This window comes from Lissotriton vulgaris, chromosome 1_2 (assembly GCF_964263255.1).
Source record: "Lissotriton vulgaris chromosome 1_2, aLisVul1.2, whole genome shotgun sequence".
Lineage (NCBI taxonomy): Eukaryota > Metazoa > Chordata > Amphibia > Caudata > Salamandridae > Lissotriton > Lissotriton vulgaris.
In genome coordinates this window covers 31,086,303-31,098,602 of record NC_141686.1, presented here as the reverse complement: position 1 = coordinate 31,098,602, position 12,300 = coordinate 31,086,303, and the positions used below count along the sequence as shown (strand labels likewise).

Below are 12,300 nucleotides of genomic sequence, written 5' to 3'. Positions count from 1 at the left end.
AGACTCTGCTTCTATTAGGGAACGCGAAGTCTCCCAAGACCAGGCACCTCATTCTTTGACTAAAAAGTGATGCATATAAATAATAAAATGTGTGGCCCCGTGTATTCCAACACGGGGGTTCCCAGCAGGCAACTCACACCCCCATGTGTACATCACACCAAGTTATCGTTTGTTTGTTGGGAGGGGGGCAACAGGGGACCGATTATTAAGGGATGTCTCCGATGCGATTGGGGCAACGGAGTGGGTGGGGGAGGCAGCGGAGGGGAACATTTTAAACAATGGTTAGAGGCTCATATGCTGCAGAAGCATGCACAGACACATACAAGTCCATAATACAACATACAGGCATATCCTGGTATCCTGACACCTGGTTGACACCATGACACACACCACTAGGTCCTTAACACTGCTGACATGGAAGGTTCGTGGCCTTAAGAATCGGCAGAAAATTAGAAAGGTATTAGCCTACCTCGACCGCCACAAAGTGGATGTGGCTTGCATCCAAGAAACCAATCGTACCAAAACCTCGGAACTAAGAGTGGGCTCTCGCTAAGCGTCCACTCAGATAGCCTCCTCCTACTCCACATATGCCAAGGGAGTATTGATACTAGTTAAGCGGGTGATCCCGTTTACCTTACTCAACTCGATACTAGACGATCAGGGGCACTACATCGTACTCCAAGGTAATTTCGGAGGAACTATCTTGACAATAGTAAATACATACAGCCCAAACTTTGACGACCCAGTATTTTTTAACAAATATGGGGCGCACTAACAACACTGACACCAGCGGAAACTGTCTGGGGGGAGAGATTTTAATACATGTCTCGACCCTACCATGGATAGATCAACATGTAATGTCAAATATGGTAAACACGCCGCTAAGACACTCACGGAGGGCATGGAGGACTGGGTGATGGTGGACCTGTGGCGCCTTAGACATCAGGGGATCAGAGAGGGAACCTGTGTCTCCACAACTCATAATACATGGTCTTGAATAGACTATTGCATAGCATCTTGCACAGTAAGCACATGGACGGAATCTATTGAACACCTGCCTAAGACCCTATCTAATCACACACCGGTCTGTCTGAAACTTTCCCCCCGACAGTTCACATGGCGCCTCCGACCGACAGCAATGCTTGACCAGGTGTTCCGCAATTTTCTTAATACAAAGCAGGGACAGTCGAAAGTTTCCGAACACTATGGGAAGTGTTCGAAGTAACAATTTGTGGTTTCTGTATAGGCAAACATGCTGGGATACTGAAAGATATACAACAACAGCTAATTAAGACCGAACAGGACGTCAAAAAGTTAGAATTGGAACACGCGAGAACACTGAACCCCCTGCTCCTGGCCGAAATTAGAAATAAACTAGACACATATCACGAATTTGCAGACAGTGAAGTGAAATATACACTGCGCATAACTACGGTGAGGGCAGATGCCCATTTCGCGCATTGGCAAATAGAATACGTCCGCACACCCCACATCCCACATCACGCAAATCGTGGATACACACGACACATCACACTATGACACCCTATCTATTTTTAACTGTTTTTCGAACTACTATACAGGGCTCTATTCCACACTGCATCTGCGGTGGAGATGGACAACTACCTAGATGATATAGCTCTGGCTCTGCTTTCTGACGAGCACAGAGAATACTTTAGCCACCCTATAACAGAAGATGAACTAAAGGAGGCTATCAATTCACTCCCAAAAAATAAGGCCCCAGGGACAGATGGATTACCTTACGCGTTCTATAAGGAATATGGCTACTTAATTATACCTCGTTTAACAGCAATGTACACTGAGTCATATGAGGAGGGTGCACTATCACCATCTCTGCGAGAGGCGTTGTTGATCACGCTACTTAAGCCAGAGAAAGACCCAATTAAATGTGACTCATACCACCCACTATCCCTCATCAATTTGGATGCCAACATTTTGGCCAAAACTATAGCACTAAGGATACAATCCCATATGCAAAAACTGATCTCACCGGATCAATCTGGGTTTGTCCCAGCGAGATCGACAACGCATAATCTACGCAACATCTTCACAATGTTTCATCAACTGAACCCGGATCTAACTGCAGCTGCGGCCTTACTGGACGCAGCAAAAGCATTTGATTCTGTGGAGTTGCCATTTATGTTTACAATACTTCGTAGAACGGGATTTCCCCAACCATTCCTGCAGTGGATAACATTGCTATACACGGAACCATGTGCTAGGCTTAGAGTAAATGGAAACACTTCAGAACCCATCCGAATCTACAGGGGAACGCGGCAGGGATGCCCACTTTCCCCGCTACTCTTCACTCTGCCACTTGAGGCACTTGCATGTAAAATCAGGCAAAAACACGCCAATGCGGCTCGACACCTATGGACAGTGAGCATATCACAATATGCAGATGATATGGTCATATATACACGCCACCCAGCAGACAACCCAAATAAATTGAATAGCGAATACACCCGATATGATTATTACTCCAGATTAAGTATAAACTGGACAAAGTCCATGATTATCCTACTGACACAAATCACACAGCAACCCTCATTAGATTACCCTTCACAATGACATACGGAACCGGACAAATATCTAGGGGTATGGATACACCTTGACCCTGAGGTAGTAATACAAGCAAACTACGGCACTGCCCTTACAAATCTAGAAGACCAAATAAACAAATGGATCAGGTTACCACTCTCCCTGGCTAATAGAATAGAGCCACAGAAGATGTTGGTCTCCCACGATTTATTTATCTCTTCACCAATACACCGGTGCTAATTACGTAACAAATGTCGATGAAATTGCTTATGTACATGACCAAACTTACTTGGGCAGGCAAACAACCAAGAGTAGGATGGAAAATACAAGGGGGTTTTGGATCGCCGGATCTCCAACTCTACTTCTACTGCGCACAGGTGCAGCATGCACACTACTGGCTACACCCGCTTGCACATATACCCCACATAACGGTAGAAACCGAATCTGACCATCCGACCCCCCTCACGGCGTACTTATTTGAACCAAGACAACACACCCGGGAGCAGAAATCAACCCGGTATGCTGCACGTCAGCAGCATGGTATATGTTGACAAAACAGGCAAACAAACTTCCTATATATGCACCAGCACTTCCATTACGCAATCATCTACGTATAACGGTGACGCAGGAAAAAAATATGCTGCAACTGTTAGGAGACATGGGTCTATCCAAGATGAAGGATATTTTTCGAAATGGCCAGTTTATTTCACAAGCTGACACAAAACTGTATACACCACACACCATTGTAGTTATTTGCATATTATAGACTACCGGCTGCACTACAAGATATCTACTCCACATTCCCCTGTGAACCGCCCATACACAATGCATTTCAAACGCTCTTAAAATCACCTATGCTTCAACAGCTGGTCGCTAAACTATATAATGCAGCTCAGCGTGAACAATTCAGAGAGCAAGAACGGGCCCTCAAAAAATGGGAAGATATGCTAGGCACTCCAATATCTAAAGAAGATTGGGGATATAGCTGCACACTCCCACAAATATTCACCTCAAACTGTAATGTAAGAATTATACATTTTGAATATATACAGCAAATATACTATAACCCAGCACAATTACACAAATATGGCCTTGGGTAAGACGACAGATGCACACGCTTTAATGCCCAGCGGACAGACTTTTTACATATTGCATGGGCATGCCAACAGATTGAACCATATTGGCAGAAATGTTCGCCGAGCAGAAACCAGATACCAAATTCACCCCAAGTCTGTTTGCTAGGGATACATAATATCAAACGGATTAGAAGACGTAAACTGTTAGCTGTGGCATTGCTACTAGCTAAGAGACAGGTGGCTATGAAATGGGGGAGTAGACAGACGCCGAAACATAACAACTGGATCACTGATATGACGTACTGCAAAGCACAGTTAGAGACATACGCAGAGGAAATACCGGAGGCATCAAGTCCTAAGGACTTTTGGTAACCACTCACGCAGTATTTAAGGACCAGGTGGGAAGATAAATGAACACCATTTATTCAGCGGAATGTTAGGACATAGAGGTAGCTCAGTGTGAAATGTACTAAATGCTTTTATGTTGTGGACTTTATTGATGTGCACGCTGTAACATGTTAAGACTATAACCAATGTGTATAGAAATGCCATGCAAATAATAAGATGTTCATGATATATGTACCTTGCAGGAGACATGGACTTAAACAAATGAAATAAGACAAGAAAAGTGATATGAGAAATGCATAGAATGTATGATGTGCCTAACCATTAATAAAAAGTTAAAAAATTAAGAAGCTTTTGCTGCTTTCTCACTATACTACCATGCTTTGAAAGTGTTTATCCTTATGTTTCATGCTTTTTTGAACGTTTCCATTAATTTCTACTTTTGCTATTTTTGACCAGCTAGGCCATATTGATTTAATGTCCCTCATTGTTTGTCTTCTCCAAACCTACAATACTTATTCAACCAGTCTTGCTCTGCCTTGGTTAGGTCACTCACTTGCCAATAGTCTGCAATTTTTCTTCAGTCTTGCTTATATATATGCACCTCTGTTACTCTCTTCCTTCTCCAAGGCATCTGAAACCAAGATAATAGTTCTCGCCTATCAGCGTTATTGGCTTTGGCAATCATTGTAGCCATGCTGTGCAGCAGAGTTTGTTTGAGAGACTAGGCAATACAGATGTGGGGGGGGGGGGCTAGAGAGAGGATGTGGGTGGAGAGGGAGAGGATAGATGAGAGAGGGATAGAAAGCAAACAGACATTGGAGGTTTGTCAGGATGGTCTGGGACACACACAGACAATGAGGGTGTGTGGGAAAAGCTGGGGCAAGCACATGGATAATGGTGGTTGGTGGGAGGGGCTAGGGCAAGCACAGCAACAGTGAAGTGTGTGCAGGAGGGTAATAAGGGAGGAGCACCAGAGGAGGACGCAAGAGAGACACCTGGAAAACACACACACTCTTGTAGGTAACAAAAGGAAAAAGTAGCACCCGAAAAAGCAAATAGGAGAAGAACACAGTAACAAGTCCATGCTCCAGGGGAGGGACAAATACAAGAAGAGGAAGGAAAGACTCCAGAACCTGGTAAATAAGAAGGAAGCCAATGAGTGTCAATGACGCTAAACAATGGTAAGCGATTGGGGGGGCCTCTAAGTATGGTCACAAAAGGTCTTACAAATTTTAGGCAAGCCCTAATAAGGGAGCCCGTATACTTTTTTTGCACTTATAGCCTGGATAAAGAATGAATCTTCATTTGATCAAATTATCAACCTTTATTAAGGAAAGCCTTTGTATTGATCACCCATTATTGAGGAGTTTTTTAGTAATGTGATTGCACCCTTGAATGTACTATTTCCTGATTGTTTAAGTTGGTACTGCACCAATCCTAAAGTGATATTGCCTAATGGTTGTTCCCTTAGAAGTATAACCCCACATGTTTATTGTGTAAAGTAATTCTCTGACTCTGCTCTGCAAGGCTGCTATCCCTTCCACGGGTGACACAAGTGCACTTAGTTCAATGCACCAGCCCTTAAATGTGAAAGGCAGACATTTGTAGCCCTGCAGATTTCCACCCAATACATAGTTGAAGTGATATCAATGCTTTTGGGTATACTAACAGTACCTAAACAGGGATCCAGGGACACAGTGGTGACCAGAAACAAACGTTTTTCATTTGTTTCACTCACACACACACACACACACACACACACGCAAAATGATCTAAGGAAAAGATATTTTAACTAAAAAGCACATTTATTTCAACAGGTGCACACTGTTGCTCAACACATCCAAAATAACCGCCCAGAACACGATTAAAACATCACAAATGCACGTTGCAAACAACAAGAGTAAAATGATCATTTCTACAGTGGTTAAAATGTCATTTGAAAAACTAAAACATTTAGGCACTACGCTAGGAGAGTATTGAGAGTAGAAATAAAAATGAACGTAGAACGGATGTTCTGAAACTATTTTTAAAAATCTGAACATGAAATATAGAAAATTGAGCTTTACCTGAAACAATTGGGTATTGGTCCTTAGCATTCCTCTTCGCTGAGGTCAGTTCGGCATCCTTTTTGTTGCATATCCAATGCCCTTGACTGTAACTGTTGGACCTACAGAGGCTAAGAAACAATAGGAGCTTCTGTTTTAGGCTGCCCAATTCCTAGTTATTATTTTGTAAATGGGCTGACTCTGTACTGCGTCACTGTTCTGTATCCAGTTATTTTTGCTTTATATTGGATTCTGTAGAGAACAATGAATTCCTGTCCTTGATGAATTATCCTCTTTCCAGTGTCAGTGAGCTGTGTCTGAGATTTCAAAGAGTAAACTTCGAGGTGTTAATGCCTCTTAGGTTTAATTCCTTATTGAGATAGAGGTGGTTTTCATAAGTACTCTCAAAAATATAACTTAAAAAGTCTATTGCTAATAAATGGTTCCAAGCTAATCTATATATATCCCTAACACAGGGATTCTGGTGGATTGATGGTATTTTAACCTAGTGATGTCATGAGGCCTTCAAGAAGTCACCCACAAAAATACTTGAAAGACTTGATTGTACCCCCTAAAATGGAAGAAGAGTGGTGTAAAATAATGTTCTTTTTCAGCTGGTAATATCAGACCACCTCAATGATGTGGCAAGTTTCAATAATATGTTCTTAAACATCCATCTCAAACTGAAACCTCTACTTGTTTATTCACCTCCGAGCCCACCTACTCCCCAGGAATGTGTGTATTCAGCACTGTTCATTTGGCAACCTATAACACATACCTGTCACTTATTACATAGGAAGCGTCCACCGCGCTCATGTAAACTGCACAAGGCAGTATGCAGTGCCAAGATCTATGTTGAACGCTTCCAGTGCTTCTCGCGGGTAGATCGCACCAATGCCCTTAACAGTTTTATAACGAGTAAGGCTTGACCAACCAATAAAAAGAGATGCGCTGATTTTGTTTGGACAGCTTTTAAACCAAATATAGGTGAATCAGTTTTTTTCACTGTTCATTAAGATCGAAACGTTTATGTAGATCTCTGTGTGAAAAATGTGATGTTTGGATACCTGTAATGAACATATGTGCTCTTATTTTAGGAAACAAAAGAGCAGAAGCTTCAGAAGATAGCAAATGAACTTTTGCAAACAGAAAGAGCTTATGTCAGTCGTCTTCACCTCCTCGATAAGGTATTTGTATGTCCTCGCAACCCCTCGCTTAAATGAACCTACACATATGTTTATTTGGGTCGGGGTTTTGTTGCTTTTTATACTTAATTGCAAATTTGTTTCCAATGTTTCGACATTTGAAGGGTCTTTGGTACAAATTTGATGCAGCAGTGTGCATGCGCAAACCGAAAGACCATGGGATGGAAAGCTTTAAAGAATTAGATAAATATCATGACACACTTCTACTACTTTTACTACATAGTTTTGCAGCTACACATATTTAAAATTTAAGGACAAGTTAATACAGCGATTTGGCCTGAATTGCATATTTTGTCCACGCATCTAAATGGGATTTGAAAAAAGATTTCTAAACTCAACAATTTAACTAGAAGACCACAGTGCTTCCCTACTTATTAGTTCTACCACTAGTTCTACTTTTAATTGTTTGCTGCATGTTTAGCAGACTTAGTCACAGGAACACTGTCATAAATGGTATTTTTGAGGGCCCCATTTGCTTATACCTAAGAAGAGGGCCTCCTAGCGCTGATGAATTCTAGAACTCTGCCTAGATGCTTAGGAGTTTAGAGTTTGGCAGCCATGGATCAGTGGCGGGTATCCTGCCCGCTATACAGAACGTCCCATTGACTATAATAATGAGTTGTAATATGGCGAAGGGTTTATCCACCATGTCAGTGATAGAGCACCCTGTCCTCCAAACTCTAACTAATGCCATTAGTAACTTAACCTGGCCTCTTTGGTCCCACAGAAGAACAACACATGCATCGCAACATTTCTTCAAAAACTATGCAAAGTTGACGTAAACAGTTACCAAACATTATGGGTCACTCTGGGGCTTAGAATAGTTAAAAGAAACAGAGCAGCTTTGGGGGACCGCACACGTACCCACGCTTACAGACTGGAAAAAAGACCTCAATTGGTGCATGTGCAGGGAGAAGACAGTCTATATAGCACGGGGCTGCCCCCGAAAATGGTCCAAAATCTGGGACCCATGGAACTCTCATAGTGGGAATATTTGTAGCCCAACCCAGGAATTGAACTTGATGGTGCCCCCCCCCCCCCCCCCCCATGACTTCCAATAGAAAGTATTGTTTCATTAACGATCGCCGTTTGTCTCCACTGTAAGCATTCTTGCCTAATCCTTCGTACTGTATGTAAATGTCAATGACTGTTAATGAAAAGATTTAAAAAAATATATATACACAGAATATTAGTTCCCTGAAATCCAATCTTAAACCAGTTTATCAAAATAAAGTGAACGACATTCGCCAGCCAAATCCATACCAGGTGGCTAGCATCCTGTTTCTGTCCTGTCGGGTCTTTTAGCTTAACTCCTCCCAACCAGATTAAGCTCTATATTATATTTAAAAAATATGATATCACAAACACACTTCATTTGCATTATAAGTATTTACAATTATCTGACATTCTGCGAATATTTGAATTGTGATGAGAGAGTGAGTTTGGTCATTTATAAAGGATGCACTCTGCAGAAAGCCACCTGGTTTGGTTAGAAGAATGAGAACCAGCTTGGACCAGTTCTTAAATGGGACTAAAGTTTAGTTCCATTTATGCTCGCCAGAGACCCGATGGAACTATAGAACACAAAGCAATAATGCAAGAAGCATAGGTGATCTGCATCGCCAGTGTGTGGAGGAGGCTTGGTCTAGTCCAGGAAATTGGCCTTCCATGCGCATTCCTCCTTTTGTGCCCATTGTAATGTCAGATACTAATCGTATTATTTTTATTAGGATCACCTTGTTAGACCTTCCTGGGACTGGTGTCAGCAGGGCTTTGAAGCAGACTTATAGCACATTATGAGGTTAAAGAACATGTTTGAATTGCCCTGGCCAAAAGGATGTGCAGGCCAGAGATTAAATACATTATGCAAAGGCTGTTTCTCTGCTGCTGGAATATGTTGTATCTGATTGACCTCAATAGGTTCGCAAGGCGCTTGATTTACTGCCAGCCTTTTTCTAATTGCAGATATTTTATGCGGGGCTGTTGGAGGAAGCAAATAAAGGGTCATTTCCAGCCGAGGTGGTGAATAAAATCTTTTCCAATACTTCATCAATAAATGTCTTCCACAGCGATTTCCTGCTGCCCGAGTTGGAGAAGCGCATGACGGAATGGTAAGAGTTACTTCCCGTAAGGGAGGACGGTCTTACTCGGTTTTAATCAAATGCCGCCACACTTTGTTGAAACTAGTTTATAGACGTAAATAAGAAATCAGCTCCTTAATGTGTTTTAGATCAATTGCAGTTCATATCTTCTGCCCCCCGAGGTGTTTATTTGATAGATTGTCAGGATTAACGGCCATGGGCTGTCCAAACTGAGATGCGCGTCTATTTCATCCACTGGGCTTTTTTTTGTATCCTCTTAAGAATACACGTTACACTTTTGAATTTTCTGGTTCTCCCCCGTTTGCCAATTTGAGTTTTGTGGTCTTTGGCATCTGAACTCCCTTGAGTGAAAATATAACGCAATATTGTTTATTTCATTGCCCATCGTCCTCTTTGCACGGTAGTTTATCTAGCGAGATATTGTTTTATGGAGAGCAGCAATATATTACCGCAACTGAAAATGCGTATAACTTGATAGTGCTGATGCAATGTCCACAGGTGTGGATTGCGACTTTGTTATAGGATCCTGATAATAAAATGTGATTTATTTTTCAAAAGACAACCAACTATTTTGAAAGTTAATAACTTCCTCTTTCCGCAGCTTGCTCTGACGTTGTGCGTCTACTGTGCTTTAAAGAAGACGAAAAATTAATATTTATTGCAGAAACAGTACTTCTACTCTGTTCTGCAGTGCACCTGGGATGCAGGCATTTGGCTCTGTGAATAATAGTAGCCGTCTCTTGCAGTATCGTTTTCATTTAATATTCGTAGAAGTAATTAAAAATATATGGGAGACTCTCTTAAAGCTTATGCAGGAGATAGCACATGTTTCGGCACTTAAGCATGGATTCAATGCAAATTGAGATTTCTGTTACACCAGGCAGCTGTCATTCTGCTAATATGGTTGTTCGATGTGCAAAATGGTGGAAGATGAGACTTCAGACTGCAAGCTTGCTGTGCATTATTCAGATATGGCCTATGGTGCATGGCAGATATTCTTCCTATACAGTTTGGTGCACCTCCTTAATATGCCTTATTACACTTCCCCTGGGTCATTTTAAATACTTGGGAGTCTAAAAATCATAGACTCCCATTCTGTCTTAGTTGTAAATTTAGCGCAATAATGACGCCTACAGATAATGATATTGTGAGGTATAGTAATTAATTAATGCGCAGTTACAACACAAGTCTGAGTTATGGACATCAAAGGGATAAAATACACTGGTTCAATCAAGGTGTATTTATAGAGTGCTGCCCGTCACTCAAGAGGGTATTTAGGCCCTTGCTGTAGGTCTCATTCGAAGAGCCAGGTTTTGAGCCCTTTCCTGAAGTCGGTCGGCAAGGGAAAGGTGCAGAGGTGGAGGATATTCTAGGCTTTGGTGGCGAGATGGGAGAAGGCGTGTCCTTCAGCGTGGCAGCGGTGTATGCAAGGGATAAGGGCGACGTGTGCTGAGCGGAATCTCCTGAGGAACGGTGGAAGTGTGGCCAGTGGTTCTAGTAAGCGGGTCCTTGTTCATAAAGGGCTTTGTAGGCATGGGTCAGGAGTGTGAAGTGACATCTGTTGTGGACCAGGAGCCTGTGGAAGTCTTTCAGGTGCTGGGTGATGTGGGTTCTCTTTGGTAGGATTAGGATCAGTCTGGTGGCTGTGTTTTGGATCGTCTGGAGTCTTTGCATGAGTTCGGTGGTGGTATCCGCATAGAGTGCATTGCCGTAGTAGGCTGGTGATGAGGGCATGCGTTACCGTCTTCCTGGCGTTGGTGGGGAGCCACTTGAAGTTTTTGCAGAGGATGGGGAACATGTGGAAGAAGGCTGAGGAGACATTTCATGGATAGTTCACTCTCTAGGATGATGCAGGGGTTGCAGGCATGGTCTTTTGGCATGGGAGTGGGAGTCCGAGCTCCGACAGCCCCCAGAAGTCGTTCCAGAAGGGTGTGTGTTTGCCGAAGATGAGGTCTTCAGTCTTGTCTATGTTGAGCTTTAGGCAGTTGTCCTTCATCAATGCTGAATCGCTCTTTATACAGTTGTGGAAGTTGGTCTTTGCCGATGTGGAGGCAGGCAGAGAGTGATAGGACGAGCTCTTTCTCATCACCGTAGGATATGATGTTGATGTTGTGCCATCTGACGATGTGTGCGAGTCGAGTCATGCAGACGTTAAAGAGTATTGGACTGAGGGATGAGCCTTGAGGAATGCCACAGATGTTGTGCTTGGCTTGAGATGTGAAAAGTGTGAGGCAGGCTTTCTGGGAGTGTCCCATGAGAAAGGATGCCCCCATCTGAGCGCGTCGTCTGTGATACCGATCTAGCATAGGTGATTGATGAGTGTGTAGTGGGCGACCGTTTCTAAAGCGCCGGAGAGGTCCAGCAGGATCAGGGCTGCTGATTCTTCTCTGTCGAGTAGGGTGCAGATGTCGTCTATTGCAGTGGTCAGAGCTGTTTCGATGCTGTGGTTGGTTCTGAATCCTAATTGGGAGGGGTCTTGCAGCTTGTTTCTCCCCAAGTGTTCGGTAAGTTGGAGTTTGATGGCCTTTGCCAGCACTTTGGCAGGGAACGGGAGCAATGAGATGGTACAGTAGTTTTGGAATTCGTTTTGATTGGCCGAGGGTCTCTAAAGGAGGAGTCAGACAGGTTTCATGTCTTTCGACTATTCCTAGGTGCACACACTCGAAATTTGTGCTATTTGCCCTTACAGTTTGGTTTGACAAATAGCAAATTTTAATGAGGAAAATTTGTCTCATGAAAATTGAACGCAGAAAAAACTCACAGGTTATTTTCTACCCAACATGTAATCTCTATTCTGGGGAACACTGTAGTGTGCGCCAGAACCGGTGCTAAGGGGACGATTGGAAAGAGGACCTTAACCCAGTGTTTCAGATGCATAAAGGCTAACTCATATTCAAGCAGCATTCCAGCGCAGCAAGGACTTAAACCCCTTCACTGCGGCGGCTATTCCCCCGCAGTGCTAAGG

The 12,300-nt window shown here is 42.9% G+C and overlaps 1 protein-coding gene across 6 annotated transcripts in view; it reads left to right on the top strand.

Moving 5' to 3' along the window:
- FGD4 (FYVE, RhoGEF and PH domain containing 4) overlaps positions 1–12,300 on the top strand; it is a 600,857-nt gene that overhangs the window by 497,710 nt on the left and 90,847 nt on the right. For all 6 annotated transcript variants that reach the window (XM_086952768.1, XM_086952772.1, XM_086952773.1 and 3 more), the window contains exons 5-6: positions 7,126–7,215; positions 9,199–9,344. In XM_086952768.1, the coding sequence (XP_086808894.1) occupies positions 7,126–7,215; positions 9,199–9,344 (236 nt within the window). The remainder of the gene's footprint in view (positions 1–7,125; positions 7,216–9,198; positions 9,345–12,300) is intronic.